The sequence below is a fragment of the Rattus norvegicus genome, chromosome 19, assembly GCF_036323735.1.
Source record: "Rattus norvegicus strain BN/NHsdMcwi chromosome 19, GRCr8, whole genome shotgun sequence".
Classification (NCBI taxonomy): domain Eukaryota; kingdom Metazoa; phylum Chordata; class Mammalia; order Rodentia; family Muridae; genus Rattus; species Rattus norvegicus.
This window is the reverse complement of record NC_086037.1, coordinates 40,473,347-40,497,518: the sequence shown is the minus strand read 5'-3', so window position 1 is coordinate 40,497,518 and position 24,172 is coordinate 40,473,347. Positions and strand designations below refer to the sequence as shown.

The 24,172-nt window shown below is 51.0% G+C and overlaps 1 protein-coding gene across 13 annotated transcripts in view; it reads left to right on the top strand.

The window, feature by feature from the left end:
• Cacna1a (calcium voltage-gated channel subunit alpha1 A) overlaps positions 1–24,172 on the top strand; it is a 299,251-nt gene that overhangs the window by 227,292 nt on the left and 47,787 nt on the right. For all 13 annotated transcript variants that reach the window (NM_012918.5, XM_063277790.1, XM_063277793.1 and 10 more), the window contains 9 exon segments: positions 1,237–1,366; positions 2,377–2,436; positions 2,930–3,036; positions 10,830–10,929; positions 11,592–11,752; positions 12,590–12,727; positions 14,227–14,428; positions 18,945–19,109; positions 20,622–20,732. In NM_012918.5, the coding sequence (NP_037050.3) occupies positions 1,237–1,366; positions 2,377–2,436; positions 2,930–3,036; positions 10,830–10,929; positions 11,592–11,752; positions 12,590–12,727; positions 14,227–14,428; positions 18,945–19,109; positions 20,622–20,732 (1,174 nt within the window).

Below are 24,172 nucleotides of genomic sequence, written 5' to 3'. Positions count from 1 at the left end.
CACGTCTCATTGGTCCCTGGTTTTTGTTCTGTTTTGCATATGTGTTATTGTAAAATAAAACTTTTCCTTCCCCCAGCCTCTGCCCCCGGAATGACAACTCTGAGGCTAATTATGTATTAATAAACGCCTTGGCCATACGCTTTGGCTCATTCCCTGACTAGCTGGTAACTTATTTAACCCCTTCAAACTACGTCTTCCACATGCGCAGTCACCTCTCCTCAGTCATGGCCCACTTCTTACTTCTGGTCTCCTCAGAGGCTCCCTCAGCAGCTACTTTTAGTCCCTCCCTGTTTCCCAGAATCCTCTCTCCTCCTGCTAGTGTCCCACCTCCTGTTTCCTGCTTCAGTTCATTGGCTGTAGGTGTTTTTTACTGACACGTGATGCTTATAAAAGACAGGTGATGCTTATAAAAGATTCTGGCTACATGTTGTTGATGTCGTGTTTGTGGGCGTGTTTTGCTTTGGGTGTATTTGATTTTTTGCTGTGGATATTCTGGGGTGTGGTGTGTGTGTGGTTGTGTGTGTGTGTGTGTGTGTGTGTGTGTGTTTGTCCTGTGTGTGTTCTGTATGTGTGATCTGTTTTCAGAACAGATCTTACTCTGTGACCACACTGACCATACTGGCTTTGAACTCATTCCACAGTCCAGATTGTCTTGAGCTTTTATCGATTCCTCTGCCACAGCCTTGCATGTGTTTGGATTACAGATCCGAGCCCCCTTACTCGATTCCTCTTTTTAAACCCTGGAGTACTTTACACAGGGACCACCTGGCCTTGAGGTTGCTCAGTGGATAGACTGTATCACTTGTTGCCAAGACTGCCAACCTGAGTTCAGTTCCCAGGACCCACAGAATCAATTCCCACAAGCTATCTGAGCTGCACAGGCAAGCTTTGGCCCAATCACCACCCACCACACACAGGAATAAGTGTAATTCAAAGAATACATGGAGTCTTTCCACATCCTGCAGAATCATTAGTCGTAGTGTTTCAGGCTGGCTGGAGAAGCAAAGTCTTTCAGGAGAGCAGAAACTCTTCCCAGGGTAGGATAACGTTCCCGGGTGGCTCAAGATTTCAGCTGCACTGGACTATACGACACGGCCAGCGCCCCGTTGAGAGTCCTTCACAGATGGCGAGGGAGGGGCAGTGGGATTGGACATCTCAGTGGAACCCACAGTGGTAAGAGGGGAAGGACCCATGAACCTGCGACCTGAGCACCCCCGCCCCCGTCTCTGCCCTCAGCCTTCGCCGGCTGTGCCATTACATCCTGAACCTGCGCTACTTCGAGATGTGCATCCTCATGGTCATTGCCATGAGTAGCATCGCGCTGGCCGCCGAGGACCCGGTGCAGCCCAACGCACCCCGCAACAACGTGAGTCTTGGCTTTGCTTCTGACCTGAAACAGATTTCACAGAAGCTCTCTCTGAGCCACGCCCCCAGCCGCTCAATGGGAGTTTCTAGGCAGGAGCCCTACCCCTGAGCCACACCCACAGCCCCTAGCTGGGGAGGTCTAGGCAAGAGCTCTACATCTTGAGTCATAAATCCAGCTCCTAGGTTACATTTTGACGGGTGATCATGGAAGGCATCACTAGAGAAATAGTATTTGACCCCACGCTGTAAAGTGAGCTCTAGGAAATGAACAAGGAGAAGCACAGTGAAGCATCAGTGAGGCAGGGAAGTAGCTAGGCGGATGCTCCAGGGCCTGATTGAAACTGTCGTGAGCACGCCTCCAAGGCTGCCTTAGGCGTTTGGAGTGCACGGCCCAGCAGGTTTCTTATCCTAAGGGAGGGGACCCATACAGGATTGTGCACGGAACTGTATGATTTAGGTGATCATATCACCCTCTGCTGGTCATGTTCAGAAATTACCAGCCTTGAACCTACAATGCCCACCCTCACCCTTACTACCTCCGCACACATGGGTGGGTGCCCTGGGTGGATCCAGAAGCTATGGGCAGGGACAAAAGCCATTACTCATCCTTGTAGAAACAGCTAAACCCCAGCTCTAGGCAGGACAGTTGGTGAGGAAGGGGAGGGCATAGACACTGGCCAGCCAACCCCATCACCCCAAGGACAATCACCCCCAAGGTGGTGGTGGGAAGGGGTCCTTCAAGGCCTTCTTATTCCACCAGGGATTTGGAGTGCATGAAAAAGGCAGTCTTGGTGAGGGGGTTGGGGGTGAGTCCGTAGGATATGCTGCCATCTTCTGGACACTTCAGTTCAGGCACTGCTCATCTTTGATACTACCTGAGCGTGGCTCCTGAAGCTCTACTTCTAGGTGTTTTCACAGTGGTCCCCACACCCCAGTGGGCTACTGTTAGGTCTCCCAGGAGTCAAGCCTGATCAAGCCTGTGATTGGGCCCCTTGCCTTTCATCCCTGTAGGTGCTGCGATATTTTGACTATGTTTTCACAGGAGTGTTTACCTTTGAGATGGTGATCAAGGTAAGAACAGAAGTGGGGCTTCCACACACAAGCCTTCCTCAGGGTGAGGGGCATTCTCCAGGCAGGCGTGGAGGGAGGAGGGGGTGGGTGAAATCAGGGAAGTAAGGCTTGGCAGTAACTGGGAGGACTTTGGTGTACACACCAAAGGAAGTGAGAGTCACGGAGGAGGGCTCTAGGCAGAAGAGGGACTGACTCTGCCTGAGTGTTCTCAAGTCTGGCAGCCGTCAGGTGGCAGACAAGGCAATAATCAGAGACCAAGTCTGCCATGGTGAAGGCTGGAAGGTTCCAAATATAAAGTCTACCATGCTTCCTGATGCATGGCCTCCTGTTGGGGTTCAAAGACGTAGGCTTCTAGCTGTCAAGTCACACTCCTTTTCCTCAGAAGGGCCCACATGTCATGCTGGATATGAGATCCTGCCTGCCCCTCCTGCCCCAGGTGGGTGTTGTCCTAGGGAAGGTGGAAAGCTCTGAGCCCACTGTCCTCTCCCCTCAGATGATCGACCTGGGCCTCGTCCTGCATCAGGGGGCCTATTTCCGTGACCTGTGGAACATTCTGGACTTCATAGTGGTCAGTGGGGCCCTGGTGGCCTTTGCCTTCACGTAAGTCTCCGTGCAAGCCCCTCCCGAGCCCCATTCTGAGCCCCACAGTCAGATGTGGGTTATATTCTGGGGTTCAGAGACGGGAAGGAGAGCTGTGGGCCAGCGGGGGGGGGGGGTCTGCCCCAGTGGAGCTGCAACTGGCTTTGTGCACGTCATCACCATTAAAGGAGGACGGAAGGGACCAGACCACCTTCCACTCCTCCCACAGCAAGGCGGTGGCCCCTTGCTGTGCTGCTTCTGGTGTTCTTGCTTCTGGGGACATCTCATCTCCTTCCCCATGTTGTCTCTTTGGGGTGGCCCCCAAAAGACAATCAGAAATCAAGTGTGCATGAGAGGTTCATCTCACCTGTGCCCCAAGGCTCCTTGCCGTATACCTAGTGGTCTCCTTCTATGTCTCTCCCCTCCCAAGGCTCCTAGGCAAGGTCATGTGCCATGGCAGGGCTCCACCATGGCACCCCGGCTGTAGGTGGCGGTTTTAAATATGGCTCCCGATGTCTGAGTGGCAACCATTTCAAGATGGCACCCAAGTTCTGAGTTACACATTCCAAGACAGTGGCTCACTTCACAGTGGTGCCGGAAAAGCAGAGCAGCCATTCCAAGACAACCCATAAATTCTTGATGTCATTCCAAGATGGCATCCTAGGGTTTAGTAGCCATTCCTAGTTGGCACCTAGGTTCTAGATAGCCATTCCAAAATGACACCTTAGGTCTGGGCAGGCATCCCAAAATCGAGTCCAAATTCTGGAGAGCCATTTCAAGATGGCACTCAGGCAACAAGCAGCCATCCTAAGGTGGCAGCTGAGTTCCAGGGAGCCTTTCCAAGATGCTAACTGAAATCTGGCCATCATTCCAAGATGGTGCCTAAGTTCAGAATGTCCATTCCGGAGTGCCAGGGAGACCTGTGTGTCCATGTAACATGGTATCTAGTGTTCCAGTGGCCATCTCGAAGGTACATGAGCCCTACCATCCAAGTTTCTAGGCAGCTATTCCAAAATGGAGGTCTTGTTGGAGAGGGATGACAAGATCCGTGACAGCACATGCCGAGGCGTGGTCTGACAGCAGACATCAGTATCAGGGACAGACCTAGCTTGCTCCTAGTCCAGAAACCCATCTTGGGAGCATAGGTTGTGCCTGTCGCATGGGTCATTCCCAGAAAGGAAGGCCTTCCGGGGACCTTGACCCACCTCAGCCGGCACAGAACCCAGGGGCTTCTTTGGGCTGTCTCACTGCTGGCTCCTCAGCGGGTATGGCCTCTCAGTCAGCTCTCACACCCGGTTGTGAGTGCTTCATCATCACAGGGGGCTGGACTGCTGCCCATTCCCAGGCGAAGGGCTGCAGTAGGCCCTACCGAGTTCCCTGGGGCTCAGCGAGCTGTGGTTATGGTGGTCATGAACTGGTGTTGCCATAGCCTCAAGCCTGACTTAGCCAGACTGCTGGCCTCTTCCTTTCTATCTACTCTTCTGTCTCTCTATCTCTGTCTCTCTCTTCGTCTCTCAGACTCTGTTCCCCACCCACCCCGTCCACCTGTATTCGCTTCACTTTTCTTCCCCCTTTTTCTGGTCCTGTGGGTGGAACCAGGGACATTTGCATGAGACCTGAGCTCTAGAGTCAAGTCTTTAATGTCCTCATGAATTCAGTGCAGACATTATGCTACCCTGTGCTCCAAGAATCCCTTGTTTGTAGCTCTTTTCCCCAATCCCTATGCAAGAGAAGGTCCAACCAGGGACATGGATGTGTCTGCGCAGGCTTCCGGTTCTAACAGGAACTGGCACTGGAAGCGTGAGCCAAGTGTTCTCTTGGAATTTTAGAAGAGCATGCAGTTGTAGATAATTCAGTGGCAGGGGAGATACACCGACCCGTTCTGTACCCCTACCTCACTACCAAGAATCTAGTTGGTCCTGCTACTTCCCGCCAAAGCTGGCCACACCTTGGTTAAGCTTCTCCTGCGTACCCAGTAGCAAAAGGGATGTCAGTTGCTACTTGCTTGCCAAGGGAAGTTTCAGAGCCCTCCCTCCCTTGCCCCATAATCTCTAGCAGCAGACTTCTGATCTCTTGTATCTGGGGCGATTCAACTTGTGAAGTCTTTGCTTGGTGTCTCCTTGTTGATGTCATGGTGGAGCATCAGCTTGCTGTTTCTCTCGCCATCATCTGTCCCATGATCCTCCCTGCTCCTAGACAAGGTGGGAAACCCCGGAAGCACTGCGAGGTACCTCCAGCTGGGTGTGGTAGCAAGGCTTGCCCCTTGAGAGGTTGAAGCAGGAGGATTGCTGCTTCTAAAGCCAACCCCAGTTGTGGAACACGAGTGTCTCAGAAAAGGAAGGAAAGAAGAGGAAGTTCCCCAAGTCTGGAACCCTCTGTGTTGCCCAGTTTCCCATGCAGCAAGATGTAACGGCTCGAATGAAGCACCTGGAGCGCGTCATCTCTGATGCTGTTGCACCAGGGTAGTCATCCCCATTCCACAGACGAGAAACTGAGGCTGAGGCAGGGGTATAGAGAATGGAATCTGGACCAGCAACCTGTCCCACTGGGTCCTTTCTTCCCTGGAAGGTCTGGGAGGCTGAGAAGCAGGAAGGAGGAGGAGGGAGACTGCTCCCTTCTTGGATAAGAGGGATTGAGGCAAGGACCCTGTCTGCCTGCCTGTGCTCTTCCAGCGATGTGCTGAAATCCTCTGAATGACCCCCCCTCCACGTCGTCACCCACATCTGTATGTGTGGTCTGTGTGGGTGTGCATACATGTGCCTTCCGTCCCCTAACCATGCTCCATCCCCCATGCACCGTCATTAACAAGCCATCTCACAGTCTGTCACCATGAGGGACATCATGCCTAGTGCCCATGCTTTGGAACAGCCAACTGACATCTCACAGCAACTGCTAGATGATGATCTTGCACTCACTGCCAAGAGTCTATCTGGCGCCACCACCCTTCCCCTCAGGGCAGGCCCTTCAGCCCTGCAGAGCTGGCAGAGTGTACCTTAGTCCAGCCGCTCCTGCACCCTGAAAGCCACACTCCCAACAACCAAAGAAGAGGCCCTCCAGCAAGACCCTCAGAACAGCCCTGCCCCAAAGGAAGGAAGACACAAGCTCAAGATGCATGCACATGGGGGTTGGGGATTTAGCTAGTGGTAGAGCGCTTGTCTAGCAAGCACAAGGCCCTGGGTTCGGTCCCCAGCTCCAAAAAAAGAAAAAGAAAAAAAAAAAGATGCATGCACATGGGTTTGAATCTCAGTCTGGGGGGCCGGGGATTTAGCTCAGTGGTAGAGCGCTTGCCTAGGAAGCACAAGGCCCTGGGTTCGGTCCCCAGCTCCGAAAAAAAAGACCAAAAAAAAAAAAAAAAAAAAAAAAGAATCTCAGTCTGCCACTTTCTGGCTGTGTGCCCTTGGGGAAATCACTCTCCCTGTCTGGGCTTCAGATGTCTCATCTGGAAAATGGGCCCAATGGTGCCATCTTCCTGCAGATAAATGCAGTGACTCAGCAGCATGCTAGAAAAGTCCAGTTAGGGACAGAGCTCAGTGGCTCTGGTCCCCAGTGCTGCCCTGGTGTTGAGGAACTCTAGGTTCCCAAAAAGATGGGGCAGATACCAGTGCCACTGGAAGCGTCTCTAACACCCCAGGGGAAGGACCCGTAGACTTTCATGTTTGAGAGCCCTAAGCTCTGCAGAGGTATCTACCCATTAAACCGTTCAGTTGAAAGAAGGATTGCTAGGTATAATGTAATGCCTGGAATTGCAGCTCCTCCTCGGGAGGCTGAGGCAGGGGGATCACAAGGTCAGGGACTGCCAGGAAATTTAGCAAGACCCTATCTCAAAATAAAAAGTCAAGTGAAGTCTCGAGGCATGGCCCAGGAGTAGAACCCCTGCCTAGAATCCCCCAGTGAGGGGCTGGGGTTGGCTCTGCAGCAGACGGTTGGCCTAGTGTGTGTGAGGTCCTGGATTCCATCACCAGCAACTCTCCTTCGAGAAAGCTCCACCCACCAGCCACACACACACACACACACACACACACACACACACACACACACACACACACACCTAGATCCCAGCTACTCTAAAGACTGAGGCAGGAAGAACAATTGTTCAGGCTAACCTGAGCTATATCTTGACGTGAGTCACAAGGTGGAGGCTACCAATACCAATATGAAGCTTCGTGAAGCCAAGCTCACTTTCCAGATGAGGCTTGCTGGCAGCCAGGGCAGCATTCAAACCTCCATCCTTTCCCCCACAAAGCTCACCCACAGCGAGCTGGGCCCCATGGCAGAATGGCTGCAGGAAGCAGTCCTCCTGCTCTTGGCAGTGACTGAGTGGCTAGTTCACCCAGGGTAATAGGCAGCTCCAGGGCTCCTTGCTCCTTGGAAATATGCCTTTGAGAACTGCTCTCAGGGCCATGTCCTGCCCAGTACAGAGATTGAAGGAGGGGCTGGCTTCCTGGTCCCCTCGGGGATCCCAGAGCCCAGCGCCTATGTGTGTCTGTGCGTGTCCTGTGTTCTCTCTGAGGCCACTCACGATTTGTCTCTCCTTCCGACGCCACCTCACCAGGAGCAGTACACGGTAAAGTGCCTCTCTCTCTCTCTCTCTCTCTCTCTCTCTCTCTCTCTCTCTCTCTCTCTCTTTCTCTCTCATTCTGTCTTGTCTTCCGTGCCCCGTTCGCAGCCATGTTGGTTCTGGACTCCTTTTTCTGTGGCCTTTGTTCTTGCTGATGTCCTGTTGCTAAACATGACCAGAGCCTGCTTCTCAGGGGTGGAGGAGCCCCAAGGGATCACAGAGTCACCTGCTGCTGTGACCCATCAGCTCTTACCTAGAACTGAAGGGCCAGGGAGTGTCCCTCTCTCATGTGATGTCAACAGAGCCAAGGAGCTGGGAAGAGGGTCACCAGAGCAGCCGAGGTGTGGAAAACAGGCCTTCCGGGGAGGAAGTGGCCATTACTCTGAGGAGCTTCTGCCTGGCAGATCTTTCTGATCCACTCAGTGACTGAGGCAGGAGAATCTTGAGTTTCAAGTTAGCCTGATTTACACACTGTGTCCCTGCCTCTGAAACTATAAAGAGATATAGATAGAAATCGAAGTTGGTGTTCTTCCTTAATATATAATGAGCACTTAGAAACAAGAAAAACTGGTCTAATGATCAGTGGACAGTGGATATAAGCAGAAACATCAGAGCTGGGTGTGGTGGTGTACACCTATAATCCCAGCCAAGACCCAGGAGGCAGAGGCAGGTGGGTCTCTGAGTTTGAGGTCAGCCTGGTGTACAGAGTTCTAGACCAGCCATGTTACACAGAGACCCTTTCTTTGGTGAAGTGTTTGATATACAAACATGAGGACCTGAGTTCAGTCACTAGAGCCCACATAAAAAGTCGGACATGGTGGCATGCATGTAGAAGTCCAGCCCTGGAGATGGAGAGGCAGGTCCCTGGGACTCGCTGGCCAGCCTGTCCTACTGAGTGAGCCCCAGGCTAGTGAGAGACGCTGCCTCTAAAGATGAGTGACACCTCAGGTTGACTTGTGGCCTCCACACACATGCATGGGTACCTGCAACATCTACACACACACACACACACACACACACACACACACACACACACACACACACACCCAGCTTGCACATGTGCACATACACACATTCGCCAAGATGGCCAGAAGCACAGCAACCACGCACAGTCATAAGCAACTTTTCTCACAGTGCCAGGAAATGGCGCTCTCCACCAGAAGTCCAGGTGCCAGGCAGATCTGCCCATGGACTGGTCAGTAACCAATAGGGACATGTGTGTCCCTTGGACTGCAGCCTTGGTCCATTTGCATTTCCTGAGACCTCACACCAGTTGTGAGTCAGTAGCTGGGACAAGAGCCAAGATTAAAGAAAACACACCCAAGAGTTCATCACAAGTTAGGCCACTGAGGGGTTTCCTGTCTAGGTCTGACATCTGATCTCTCTGGAATAGAATCAAGCTGACAGAACCCATAGATTTCTAGGGAGGCACCAAGAGAGGAGAGCATGGCTGGGAGGATGTTGCGGTTCTGTGCGAAGCCAGCTAGTGAGCACACCCATCATCCGGATGTAGCTGAGTACACAGGTACTCAGGAGCATGAGGTCAGAGGACCTCAAAGCCAACATGGGCTACATGGTGAAACATTGTCTCAAGGAAATAAAACAAAGAGAGCTGGTGAGATGACTAAACTGGTAAAGGCCTTTGCCACCAAGCCTGACCCGAGTTCAACCCCTGGGATCTCCTGGTGAAAGGAGAGAACCAACTCCCAGATGTTGTCCTCTGACATGCATGCTGTGACACACAATTAATTACACAATTAATGTAACTCAAAAGTTTTCTGGCTAGCCCAGCAATAGTGGTACACACCTTTAATCCCAGCACTCAGGAGTCAGAGGCAGGCAGATCTCTGAGTTTGAGACCAGCCTGGTCTACAGAGTGAGTTCCAAGACAGTCAGAGCTACACAGAGAAACAAACAAAAAAGATTTTTAGGTGGGCATGGTGGTGTGCACCTTTTAATCCAGCACTCAGGAGAAGAAAAACAAAAGATCTATGAATTCAGGGATAGCCTGGTCTACATAGTATGTTCCAGGGTTACCCAGTCAGACCAGACTCTGTCTCCAAAAACAAAAAGAGGGGAGAAAAAAGCTGGGATTCTGGACAGACGTTGGGTGGTGCAGCAGTCGTTGAGTTGGGCTGAAGATGACCTTAGCACGAAAGCCAAAAGGGCTGCCTTGCTCTTGAAGAGCTCAGATTCAGTAGGAGAAGGGAGCGATGACCAGTATGCATGAAAAGAAAAAACTTAGCCTGGAGGGATGGCTCAGGGGTTAAGAGCACTGGCTGCTCTTCCAGAGGTCCTGAGGTCAATTCCCAGCAACCACATGGTAGCTCACAACCACCTGTAATGGGATCCGATGCCCTCTTCTGGTGTGTCTGAAGACAGCTACAGTGTGCTCATAATAAATAAGATAAATAAATCTTTAAATATATATATTTAAGAATTAAAAAAAGACAAGGTAGATGTGTGAGATCTGAGTACAAGGGGATCCCAGTGGACAGCGGACACTTGGGATAGCACCTTCTGGGGCTTGGGCATGCAACCCTCAGACAAACATGACTCTGGGGTTTGTGTTTAGGCCCTGGGTGGGGGTGGGAGGCATAAACCTCAAGCTCATGATGGCCTTAGGGAGTCAAGTTGTGGGTAGCCAAGAGCTCTATGTCTTTGGAATCTGCATGGTTGAGCCCACAGGCCCTGCTTTTTACCACCAAGGTAGGTAGGGACCTTGGGGAGTGAGCAGCAGCCATACCTGAGGTCCTGTTGGCATTTGAAAGGACGAGCCCCTGGTTGCCTCGGTCTTCAGCCTAGGAACATGGGGCTGGTGGAGCATTCTGAATTCTTCAGGGGCTTAGGTCTCATCTCAGTTCACCAACCTCCCAGGCCTTTGGTTTGCTACCTAGAGCAGTGGAAGTGGTGCTGCAAACAGCCGCACACAGTGGTGCACACCTTTAACCCCAGAACTGGGGATGCAGATGAAGGAGGAGTTCTGGAGTTCCAGACCAGTGACAGCCACACAGTAAGATTGTAAGACAAACTCAGCACAGAGGCAGGATCTTCAACAGACTGCAAGAGCAGCACCCCTCAAAGCCATCTGGTTTCCAGGGCAAAACTAGACCATCCATCAGAGGGGGAAGAGATGTGTCCAGCTCAGCCCAGACCTGGGTCCAGACAAGGGGGACCATGTGGAGTTGTGGGCCCCTCCTTCCCACTGACTTCTGCTCCGTCTCTTCCCTTCCCCAACCCTAACATCCCCCAACAGTGGCAATAGCAAAGGAAAGGACATCAACACCATCAAGTCCCTCCGAGTCCTCCGGGTGCTACGACCTCTAAAGACCATCAAGCGGCTGCCTAAGTTGAAGGTGAGACCGGGGTCTGGAGAGAGGGTCCTGGAGCTGGCCACACACAGACACGGTGCTCCAGAATACCACATTGAGAAACGTGGTGGTGTGTGTCTGAGATCCCAGCACTCAGGGACTGCGGGAACAACCCCAGGTCTGGTCACCCCTGTCTCAAAACTACATACATTGAAGGAGATGCTGGGTGCCTCATAGACTTTATGTGTGGATGTAGTTGCTATACTTGTCCAGAAGGTGGCAGCAAAGGGGGTTGGCTTGCAGAACCTGGCCTGGGTCAGGATTCCTTTTGATAGATCAGGGAAGAGAAGGGCAGAGCCTAGCTCTAGGGCCAACAGGACTATCTAAAAACGCAGGGTTTGGGGTGTATCTCCTTTGGCCGAATTCTTGCTTAGTGTACCAGAAGTGCTGGGTTCTATACCCAGTGACTCAAACTGTGGTGGAGGCAGGAGCATTAGAAAGTCAAGGTCATCTTCTTAAGGCCCACATGAGACCCTGTCCAAAAATGGTCGTGAGGTGCCTGGCACAGCACACCTACTGTGTGCACAGCCACCACACTGCTGTGAGGGAACAGGGTGAGGAAAAGTCCCCCCGGAACCTATCTTCCTCCAATGTTTTCAACCCGGCTCTTAGGACCCTACGCCTCACGCCTCTCCTTCCTGCTGCAGGCCGTATTTGACTGCGTGGTGAACTCGCTCAAGAACGTCTTCAACATCCTCATTGTCTACATGCTCTTCATGTTCATCTTCGCCGTGGTGGCCGTGCAGCTCTTCAAGGGCAAATTCTTCCACTGCACGGACGAGTCCAAGGAGTTTGAGAGAGACTGTCGGTGGGTGGGGCCACCATCTCGGGGACACCGAGGCAGGGGAGGGTGAGGTGCAGGGCCCACAATCCAGACGCTGAGGCAGAAGGGTAACTCTGGGTCAGCTTGGGTCTGGAGTAGAGTTTTAAAAGTCAGGTGTGGTATACCTAGGACGTCAGCACTCAGGCTAAGGCAGGAGGATCACCCTGAGTCTTGAGACAAAGCTGGGTTACAGAATGAGCACTTGTCTCAAAAGAAAAAAAAAAGCTGTTATAGAGGACGTGCTCAGTGTGTACTCAGTGTGTACACAGCAAGGCCCAGGACCACCCCCGTCTCTGGCACGAAAAAATAGTAGTGAGGAAAAAGTCAAAGCCTGGGTGATGTGAGACAGAGAGCTCCAGCCCAGCCTGCCTCACAGAGAAACTTTGACTCATAAAAGAAGAGCGAATGAGAAACTTTGAGAATCTAGGTCCACCCCCACCCCATCTCTTCAGACTGGGTTAAGGTGTTCTAATCTCCCAGCGACTTTGTCAAGGGGGTTCTTACCACAAGTCCATAGTCTCTCTCTGGGTTGTATCTGAGCAGCCCAGTGGCACAGGCCTGTCACCCACTGCTTGGGACACTGAGGCAGGAAGAGGCAGAGTCTCTCCATCAGCCTGGACTACCTCAGGAGACCCTGACATAGCAGAAGGATCAGTCTTGGGTGGTGTTTGAACTCACAATTACCTGTTCTAAAAGGAGGTGTCAGGACCCTGAACTAGGGTGTCCCTGTGTTTGCTTCCCCGTCCTGTCTGTGTCCATGGGCAGCACACACGGCCTTGGGGAGGTGGGGCGCCCTGCTGACTAACCAGCTCTCTGTGACAGAGGCAAATACCTCCTTTACGAGAAGAACGAGGTAAAGGCGCGGGACCGCGAGTGGAAGAAATACGACTTCCACTACGACAACGTGCTCTGGGCCCTGCTCACGCTCTTTACGGTGTCCACGGGAGAGGGCTGGCCACAGTGAGTAGTGAGGCCCCGGGATGCCAGAAGCAGGGGAACAGAGTGGGAATGGAAGAGAATGGGTGTCAAAACCTGGCCCTGTGCCGAGGTTGTTACCGAGATGCCAGCTCACAGTTAGGGGTGGCCCTCAGAGTTGTGGTAGTCCCTCTCAAGCTGAACTCCAGCCTAGCTGTTGGGGAGCCCAGGCTCCTCCCCCAGCAGCACAAAGGTGAACACAGACTTAAAAGCGGCAGCCTTTAACCCCAAAATCCCCAGAGGCAGAGGCCGCAGGAAGCTCCAGTGTCCAGGGCACAGGGCTGAGGGGTGGCTCTGAACAGGACTGTGTTTATCCAGAAGACACAAACTGGCTTCCTAACACCCACATCAGCCTCGCAACCACCTGTACATACTCCAGGGAGCTGCAGCCTCTAAACTCTGAGGGCACTGCACACATACGTGTGTGTGTGTGTGTGTGTGTGTGTGTGTATTCTTGCACACACATAATTTTAAATAAAACCTTTTTTAAAAAACAAAATTAGGGGGTTGGGGATTTAGCTCAGTGGTAGAGCGCTTGCCTAGCAAGCGCAAGGCCCTGGGTTCGGTCCTCAGCTCCAGGAGAAAAAAAAAAAAAAAGAACAAAAACAAAATTAAAAAAAAAGAAAGAAAGCACCTCGGGGCTGGAGGGATGATCAGTGGATAACACACCTGAGTTTGAATTCTGGGACCCACATAGCAGGCAGACATGAGGCATACTCCTCTGACCCCAACACCTCAGGGCAGAAACAGGGAGATTCTGGGAGCTAAGATGTGCCACAATTGAAAATGTACACATAATTGAAAATAAAAAGAAACTCATAGCCACGCAAATGATTTGTCCAAACAAGGTACCATGCTCATCATGGGGAACAAACATTTTATCACATCTGCTATACCCAGGCACTGTGCAGACACCAAACCTTTTCTTTGATTAGAGGGCATTTTACAGAGCAAAAGACAGTCATGAACCCTGCACTCACCAGACACAAAACTTCATTTTTATTTTGTCGTGCTGGGAATGGAGCCCAGGGCCTCGCATAGTCAAGGTCCTGAGCCCCACCAAGAGAATGTTCGAGCAGTGCACACCCTTAGTCTGTACAGGGCTGTTTTAACCACACTTCCATTACTCCTGAGCCTCTTTCACCCCCACTGCCGCGTCCGGTTAGATACCCATACGGACTGGCTTCCAAGGTGCCTTCCCTAATCCGTTACCACAAACCTAACTTTAGATACCAACATAACCACTTCTTTCTGAATCTTTCCAAACTCAGAATGTCAGTTTCCTCGTGTGCAAAGTGGAGCCAGAAATGACCTCCCCAAGGGCTGCTGGGAAAAAAAATGTGAAAAGTCCAGCATTCTCTGACACAGTCAACCCCATGCTTGTCAGAATCACTGACTGGGTTTATTTCTTCTCTGTCTCTTGTTCCTGTGTCTCCGCCCTCCCCATCCCTTCTATCGCCCCCTCTCCTTCCAACACTTCACAGGGTCCTCAAGCACTCAGTGGATGCCACTTTTGAGAACCAGGGCCCCAGCCCCGGGTACCGCATGGAAATGTCCATCTTCTACGTGGTCTACTTTGTGGTGTTTCCCTTCTTCTTTGTCAATATCTTTGTGGCCTTGATCATCATCACCTTCCAGGAGCAGGGAGACAAGATGATGGAAGAATACAGCCTAGAGAAAAATGAGGTACCGCTGCCTAGCTGTGTCCCTGCTAAGAGTACACGCAGCCCACTTTCATATTCATCCCCCCTTCTCTCGCACATGTGCACACACACGCACACACGTACAGCAAGAAACCTGATTGAGGGAAAAAAGAAATAAAAAGAGATGAATGACTGCCTCTAGGTTTGAAGAAAGAGAAGGTTTATTGTAGATAAAAAGGAGAGCATGGGACAGAGAAGGGATATCTAGGAGAGTCCACGGTGAACGTGACCCTAGGCCATGTGAGGAGACGAGGGAGGGGGGAAGGGAGAGAAGTTGCCAAGCCTGGGCCAAGAAACTGGCCAATAAGGTAAAGGGCAGACTCGAAGACCTGGTAACCAAAATGGCTAGGTTAGATAGGGAAAGGTGGCAGGGGCGGGGGCAGCCCAGCTCTTGGGCTGAAGAAGTTTAGGGTAAGTAAGGTTTATGGTAAGCTAGTCATACCTTGTAATAGGTAAGGACTGAGGGATGCTGGGAGAACCTCGAGGTCAGGTCTACTTTGGTATGCTAATGGACACCTCGAGTAACCATTTGTCTCAGGTTTGAGACCTCATAAAACCAACTTGTAGAAAAAGATTAGGAACAGAACAACAGCAAATGTTCCCAAGAAGGGTACAATCTGCAAAATAGCTTTCCTTTGAATTTCCAAGGAGGAAAACAACACACACATCGGATACCAGGAAGATATATCAGTCAGTCTGAGTCACATAGTGGTGCAAGAACAAGCAGCCCTGTGCATCCACTAAGGGACTGATTTCTTGCTCATGCTGCATGTCCAGTCCAGTGGTCCTGTCTTGAAAGATCCCCGAAGGAAGACCCTTACTCAAGTCTCGGGAAGTCACGGACCCCAGACAGAGAGAGACCATTTTGGATGTAATACGCAAAGGCGAGGTTTATTACAGAGATCTATTACAGAGATCTCCAGGTCAACACGTATCCCACGCAGGAGACAGAGGTGTCGACCCAGAGTGGCTGGGAGAAGGGCTTTTTAAAGGAAGAAGTCACAAGCTCCAGGAGATGAGGGGATGTCAAAAGGAAATACCAAAAATGTCACAAGGGGAAACTCTCAAAGTCACAGGATTGTTCTTAAGACTCTAGGGTTTAAATCAGGGGAAAGGTCAAGCATTCTCCTGAGAACAGATCTTGATTGTCCTTTAGGGTAAATGTTTGTCAGAGTTGATGAGGCATCTGCATCTGAAACACATCTGGTTAGGCTTGGCCTCCCGGTTTCCTGGAATACTCTCTGCAGGACACAATGGCTGGAGGGCACAATGGGGGCTTGAACAAACATCACAGGGGCAGAACAGAACCCATTACTCATTTACTCACGTCCAGTGATAAGCGGAGGGTCAGTGAGTCTGAACAAGTTCTCCTGCATTTTTAACAATCTGTCTTCCTGAGTCAGATCCTGTTGCTGAGTTTTGAGCTAATTTAAAACTCCATCTTTCAGTCTATGCTTTCTTTATTCTTGTTGGCCAAGCCAGCACACAACCTTTTTCCAAGATACTTCAGAGCAAAAGATAATATGCCAGTGATCTAGCCTTGGTTCCTCCCAGAGCTATGATTTTCTTTAAGGACATATAAACAGATGTATGTCTGTTTACATCAGTGCACCAAAGACAAAACAAGAGACAATTCCACCCAGGTCTAGCTATATGAACCAGTGAGTTTATTGCTATCACATACAGAAACATGGGTGACGACTTATGATAGCTGTATCCATTCTTGGAACTCCTTACACAATTTGCAGGCAGCTCCATGGAAAATTCTCTTCTCCAGCAGTTCTTTATTACATACATAACATTGTGGAGAGGTCTACTGAATATAACTTGGTGAGCTTCCTTAGTCATGTGAGTTTCCTGAGCTCCCTAAGTCTTGTCAGTTTCCTGAACTTCCTGAGTCATCTGAATTTCCTTAGTCATAAGAATTTCCTGAGCTTATGGAGCCTTGTGGGCCTTCCTCTTTGCTTAAGGAAGGAGTGAGCTACACATAACTACACACCTTACTCTGGCTCTTGCTTTTTTTTTTCCTGCCTCCTCTTCACCAGTGTTGTCTGAGCCTTGGATCTAGTGACATAGATGCCTACTTCCCTCCATTTATAGCTGAACATTGAAACACATTACCACAAACAGCCACTTGTTCTCTGAAATTTGACCAAGTTTGAATCTCTGCAATAACCATCACCACTCAGTACAAAAAAAGAAGTGCCACTGGCAATGGTGGCACATTCCTTTAAATCCAGCACTCAGGAGGCAGAGGCAGGCAGATCTCAGTGTGTTCAAGGCCAACCTGGTCTACAGAACAAGTTCCAAGACAGCAAGGACTACACAGAGAAACCCTGTCTCAAAAGAGAGAGAGAGAGAGAGAGAGAGAGAGAGAGAGAGAGAGAGAGAGAGAGAAAGAGAGAGAGGAAGGAGGAGGAGGAGGAGGAGGAAGAAGAAGAGGAGGAAGAGAAAAGAAGCCCCTTCACAACACAAATGGACAACAGTTCCACTGGGCTTGTAACCAGTTATATATTTTTGTCCTGACTTACAGTACCAGAGCGGGTTCTTTCCTGCAAAGCAGGCCTCAAATCCAACCAGAGAGCGGTTGGTTGCACCAGTAACAGTAGTGTCATTGTTCACCACTTGGACACATCTTGCCTGACATGGGGTCCAGAGCTGAGCAGGACCATGTGTGACGAGCCTCCCTCAGCAACCAATATATCACTCTTTCAAGTACTACAAAAAGCAGCCAGCAATAGTGAAGGAGCTTCTGGTCATCCCCACCTTTTGTCTTCCCATGTCCTGAAGCCACAGTATACAGGGTCTTCAACAACAGAACCTTACCATGCAACCAAGAGCAGAAACAATGGCCTTTATGGTTTGTGGGGCCTCAGTGAGCCTCTGGCCAACGACTCTATTTGTAAGCTGTTGTCATGCTCCACGAACTGTGCCTTCTCCTCATCTTGGGAACCTGCTAGGCCACTGGTTCTCCCTACCCGCTCACCCCCGCATGGGTTCAGTGAGATAGGCTCTCCCTGGTTGACCTGGCCTGGTACTCTTGCTGCCAAACCAGCTCCCTGGTTCCAACAGGGGGAGCCAAATCTATCGCCTCTCCGTCAGCCACACCTGACCACTAAAGGGGCCACAGAGGAAGGAGGAATCTCTACCCTGAAGTGCAGGCTGTGAGAGAAGTGTACACGGCGTTCTCTGAGTGAAAAGCTGTCTACCCTGAGGACGTGGCTAGTCTTTCCCACCTGCACTCCTGTCCCTCCCTCCTCCCTTCAGTGAACTGTTGCTGGGGTGTAGTCTTACAAAGTCTCTCAGCCACTGAATTTAGCCTCCTTAGTTTTCCTTTAGAATTCGCCTCAGTATTTCCCAAATTTACCTTCAGGTGCCCCAGCCAGGCCCTTCTGCCCACCTTGCCTCTCTTTTCAACTGCTTTTGGCACTCTGCAAACCTGGCTTACATGCTAGTGTGAGCCATTAAGATATATACCAGAGCCTCTCCCACCTCATGAAGACCAGTTAAAACCCTGAAGCCCCATGACAGCCTAATGGTTGACAAATCAACCTTTTTTCTTAACTTACCTGTGAACACAGTCCCATGTGGCCCACTGAACAAAGCGTCAAGCACTGCCTGTCACATGCCCAATTCCCTCAGTAACACCGTTCCCTTCTGGATTGGTCTCCAGTCCCGATATCCATGGAGACCTTACCTGATTACAACCAAATCCCTCGTGGCTCTTTATGAGCTGGTCCCTTAAGACGTCAGGCAGTGCAGCCTTTGTGGTTCTGCAGCTCACGTCATCCACCTCCACAGCACCCGGATGGACTGATGCCAGCAGCTTCTGTGTCCCAGAGCCTCCTTCACAGACTAGGAGAAGCAAGGGACTCAGAAAGAATGGTTTATCTGGCCACAGTGGCAGACCTGTCAGTCAAGTACTCAGAGGGTGGAGCAAGAGGGTCACTATTCTGAAGCCAGCATGGGCTACAGAGTGAGATCCGTTTGAGGTACAGGAGAGGCAGCTCTAGGAATGTAGCTCAGTTGTAGACTCCTTGCCTAGAGTCCTGAAAGGCCTGGGCTCCTGTCCCAAGCATCGTAGGAATTCATCATGGTTGCATAGGCAGCTTGGAACCAGCCTGGACTACATAAAATCCTGGGGGGTAGGGGAAGGTGGGGGTATGGGGGGAGAGGGAGGGAAGGAGAGAGAACATAAAGAAGACACTGATGAGGTGCCTCAAGCCCAGCCTCGCTGAACTGGTTTTCCACATCTGCAAACTGGTACAGTAGATAACTGCTTGCATGGGAGATTCCAGGAGAGAAGCAGGGCAGTGGTGTGGTAACTTCCCAAGTTGGAATAGACAATAGAACTGTCAGGTTTTTTGAGGGGCCCTCGGGGACTGCACAGATCCCAGCTGGACCCAGCACAACAAGGGATCTGGGCAGCTGCCCCGGGGGCCTGTGAGCATCTGGCCTCTCTGCTGTCGGCCCCTCTCATGCACTGGCATCTCCCACAGAGGGCCTGCATCGACTTTGCCATCAGTGCCAAGCCGCTGACCAGGCACATGCCCCAGAACAAGCAGAGCTTCCAGTATCGAATGTGGCAGTTCGTGGTGTCCCCACCCTTTGAGTACACCATCATGGCCATGATCGCTCTCAACACCATCGTGCTAATGATGAAGGTGAGCCCCCAACCACTCCTAATTTAAGACCCATGCACAGCATCCCAGTCAGACCACACTCCGCCACTGAGCCTTTGCCGCTCCACCCCTCTGCCTGCCACACTGCCTTTCCAGCTCCTTCCTCCCTGCCACATGTGCGTGCAGAATGCTTCCTTCCGGAAACTTTAAACTAAGCCTGGGGCTGGGCTCTGCAGTTCCTCTCGCCTCAGTCTCACATGGTTGCACACTCCATGGTCCCACCAGTCTGCACTCTTCGGGAAGATGTCTGGCTTTTTAGGGCTCTGCAGGGGCCTCGTGGATAGAAGTAGACACCCTCCTTGAAGGTGTGCTGGGTGGAATTGGGAACAGATCAGAGAAGGGGACTTCCAGAGCTTCAAGACTCCTAGCCCCTCACTGGGGGATTCTAGGTCATCACTATACAACTCCCAGGTCTTCCTCTCTCTTTTTAAAATGCCTGTGCCTTATTTGACTAGTAGAGCCCTGGAAATTACCAAAAAATAGTAAGAGTGCCAATCAGGAGGCTCAGCCAGCATGGTAGCACACAGCTGTCATCCCAGATACTTGGAGGGTCACAAATACACGAGCAGCATAGACGATGTAGTAAAACCCTGTCTCGAAAATAAAAATATATTAAGAGCTGGCAAGATGGCTCAGTAATAAAGGTACTGGCGCCAAGCCTGGTGACCTGAGTTCAATTCCCTGGTCCCACGTGTTGGAAGGGGAGAACCAACTCCTGCAAGTTGTCCTCTGACCTCCACGTGTATGCATGTGTTCATACACACACATAACAGCTCAATAAAATACTGTTAAAACTTTAAAAATAAAATAAAGTCTGAGGAAGGGCGTGGCTCAGTGGTAGAACATTTGTTTGCATACATGAGGCCCTAGACTCCATTACTAGCACCAAACGATAAAAAAATAAGAGGAGGGCTCAGGAGATGGCTCAGTGGTTAGGACCTAACTGTCTTCCAGAGGCCTGAGTTTAGTTCCCGGTATCTATGTAGGGGAGCTCGAAACTTCCTGTATCTCCACTCTAGAGGACCTGGGAGTTTTCAGGCCTCCACAGGCATCCACGCACATGGTACAGATATACCCACAACACACACACACACACACACACACACACACACAAACATATACGCCCATAGATATACACACATACACAAAAGTAAATATATATCCATAAACTTTTAATTGACAAGAAAGCTTTGCTACATTATCATTAAGATGCTTTGTGGCTAATTAATTAACTAATTACTCAGAGAATCTGGAGACAAAGATTGTTGCAAGTAAAGACTAGAGCTGTGACTCATGGCACATGTGAGCAGTTGCATCACTTGGGGACGTTGAGCTGGGAGGATTCCCATGATTCTGAGGCCACTGCTAGAGGGAGACCCTGTCTCATGGCCCAGGCCTTTGCTGAGTGGTCATCCTCTCTGGGCTCTGAGGTGGGACCTGCAGCCTGGCTCTTAGCTAGGCCACTGACTTCTCTACCTGTCCTTATCCGTCTAGTTCTATGGAGCCTCTGTGGCCTATGAAAACGCCCTTCGAGTGTTCAACATTGTCTTCACCTCCCTCTTCTCTCTCGAATGTGTGCTCAAAGTCATGGCTTTTGGGATTCTGGTACGTGGGGCCTGAGGGTAGTGGGTGGTGGGAGCACAGAGGGCTTGGGGTGCGGGAGAAGGTGTGTGCTCTGGGCCCCAAGACCTGGTCCCCAGCAAAAGTCTACACCCGACCTGCACAGCCTCATGCTGACCTAGGAGTACCAGGGGCAGATGGCATGTGGATTTGACTGTCCTCCAGAGGACCTGGTCTCAGGTACTGGTGACAGAGGACAAGTCCCTAGTAGTCACGGCAGCCAGGGCTGTCTCACCAGTGTTTGGGAGGCTGAGGACCTTCTGGAATTCAAGGCCAGCCTGGGGCAGAATAATACTGAAGTAAAGACAGAAAGGAAGGGAGGGAGGGAGGGAGGAAGAAGGAAGGAAAGAAAGAAGGCAGTTGTGACCACGGTCCAGCAGATCTCATGACAGTGTCGGGACACCCCAGTGGAATTCCCAAGGTCAGAGGTCCGTCACGGCCTTGCGGCCTCTACACTGCACTACACCCACCGTCTTACTTTTCATCTTAGTTTTTTAGTTAATTGTATTTATGTGTATTGGTGGTTTGCCTGCGTGTGTGTCTGTGTTCCACACATGTGCCTGGTAGCCTCGGAGGCCAGAAGAGGTCATCAAATCCCCTGAGAGTAGAATTATAAATAGTCATGAGCTTGCCTGCAGGAACTGGGAGCTGAACCTGGGTCCTCTAAAAGAGCAGCCAGGGCTAACTGCTGAGCCATCTCCATCCCTGCTGTGCATTTTGAGACAGAGCTTCACTAAGTTACCCAGGCAGAAAGCTGAGTTGGCAAAGTGCTTGCCTCTCGAGCAGAAGGATTCAGTCCCCAGATCCTTTATAAAAACCTGGGTATCGTGACAGGCACTGTGGTCCTAGCACTGGGGGAGGGGAGGAAGGAGGACCCTGGGGCTCCCCAGCCTGACAAGGAGCCCAACACACACACACACACACACACACACACACACACACACACACACACACACGAATATATGCATATCTATACTCAGGAACATGCACACATATACACAAATGAAAGAAAGAAGGAAGGCTGGACTTACCTTGATTTATACCTAGTGCTGGCTTTGAACGTGCAGTCCCTGTGGTCGGCCTCCCAGGTGCTATGACATACATTCTGAAATTGTCTCCTTTATCCAAATCCGTTTCCTTTTTCTTTCAGAAGTGTATCATGGTCTACTAATTTAAATTTGTCTAGACCAGTCCGAGGCACCCAGACCCCGAAGGGAATCAGTGAGGAGGTTGAGGAGCTCTGAGGTTAGAAGGGAGGCGTCACACCCATATTTCCTACCAGCTACTGACTGAACTGGAAGCGCTTTCTTTCATCTCGATGAATTGCTCAGGCCCCCATTGCTGTGACAAAAGACCTCGGATATCCCACTTATTAAGCTGGGAAGGTTTATCTTCAGTGCAAAGTTTCAGAGGTTTCACCCCATAGCGTTTCAGCCTTTGGGCCTGTGGGGAGGCCACTAGTCATGGCGGAGCACGTGACAAGGCAGCTGGGAAGCCAAGCGGAAGGGAAAGCTGGTCTGCCACCGTGGCCTGCCACCGTGGCCTGCTTCCCTCCCACGAGAACCTGGCACTTGCCAATTACGCATGCTACCTAGCCGCTATCCTGTAGGTCTGTGGCACAGCCTCTTCCAAACTCAAGCCATATTTCTGATATCATCCATTTGACATAGAAGAAATATTAGGTGGTCTCAAACCAGGCCTGGTAGTTTGCACCCCTCAACACCCTGAAGGCTGAAGCAGGAGGATTACAAGTTCAAGACCAACTTGGTTTACATAGAGAGTGTCAGGCCTGACATGGCTGGATAGCAAGACAAAAAGCCTCAGGAAGGAAGGAAGGAAGGAAGGGAGGGAGGGAGGGAGGGAGGAAGGAAAGATAGTTAAGGAGGGAAGGGAGGAAGGACAGACAGATGGATAGGTAAGGAGGGAAGGAAGGGAAGGAGGGAGGGAGAAAGGAAGGATGGCTAGATAAGGAGGAAGGAAGGACGGACAGATAGGTAAGGAAGGAAAGAAGGAAGGGGAAGGAAAGAAGGAAGAAAGGAGGAAGAGAGAAAAGAAAAATTAGCTATTTATAGGATTTTAAAAGGCTCACAGGTACCTTAAATTTTACCTTGTGTTGATGGTTGTTTGAGAATGCCGATGGCTAGCCAAGCCTTGAGATGCACACTGGAAATTCCGGCTCTTGAGAGGCTGAGGTAGTAGGATCAGAAAAACTATTACGCGCAGTGGTGTGATAGCGTGGCGGTGCTCACCTTTAACCCCAGCACTCTGAGGGCAGAGGAGTTTGAGACCAACCTGGTCTACACATCGAGCTCCAGACCAGCCGAGCAGCCTAAGCCACACAGTGAGCCACTGTCTGAAAAAGAAAAAAACCCAGCAGCAGTGATGGGGGAGGGGGAGGGACACAACCCAACCCCCACCCCCTGAATGAAAAGAAGAAAAGAGATAAAACAGGAAAGGGCAGGACTGCGCCTAGGTGGACATGAGGGAGAGCAGAGGCAGAGCCGTCTGGGAGAGTCCAGAGAGGACATGGCCAGACTGAGCTGGACTATGTGAGGAGAAACGGGTAAGGAGAGCAAAAGAAGCTGCTGACCAAGAGGGGCAGCCTGGGCCAAGAGAATTGCTGGAGAAAAACAGGACAGGCAACCTAAATGGCTGGGTAGAGGGAAGGGCAGTCTAGCCGCTGGGCTGCATGTTGTTATTTAATCTCAGATATTAATATCAGATATCAGTTGTTAATAAGATCAGAATATCGGCCACACCTGTGGGGAAAGAGCACACCAAACCAACAGCAACACAGTTCCACGGGGTGAGATTTTAATGGGGGAACGAGACAAAGGGAAGAGAAAAAACGAGAAAAAAGACCTAGGGGGCAGGGAATGTGCTGTAAAGGTTCCCAGGGGGAGGTGCGAATTGAGCCACAAGGTCTTCTGGGAATGTGTGGCTGTTGCTGTCACCGCTAAAGGCAATTCCTGATACCAACACTGCACAAGTTTCAGGTAGCAGGCAGGGTATGTTAGCCTGAAAGCCCTATAACGGGTGAAGGCTGCAGAGAACTGGAGGCCAGGTCTGCTCTGATCTATTAAATAGGTGCCTCAGGCATTTGTCTAGATTTGGGGGTCCCTAAGGACCTCCCCCATTCATAGAGACCACAGTGTCTGTGGCCTCACTTCCTTTCACCAGACCCCATTGCTTACAGGTTCCGCCATCTCCCTTTGTAGCACAGGCTGATGACCCAGGTCCACAGCCTGAGATCCTCACTCACTGTGGGTGGAGTTGTGTTAAGGGACTTCTTAAAAGTGCCCATAGGGCATTTGCGGTGAGTGAGAGCTGCCCACGCTGTTGGTCTGTCCCCTTTGAGTGCTCCCTGTGGGCTCAGCTAGCCTCCCAGGGTATGAGTCCTTCCTCTGCTTACCGAGCTGCCTGAG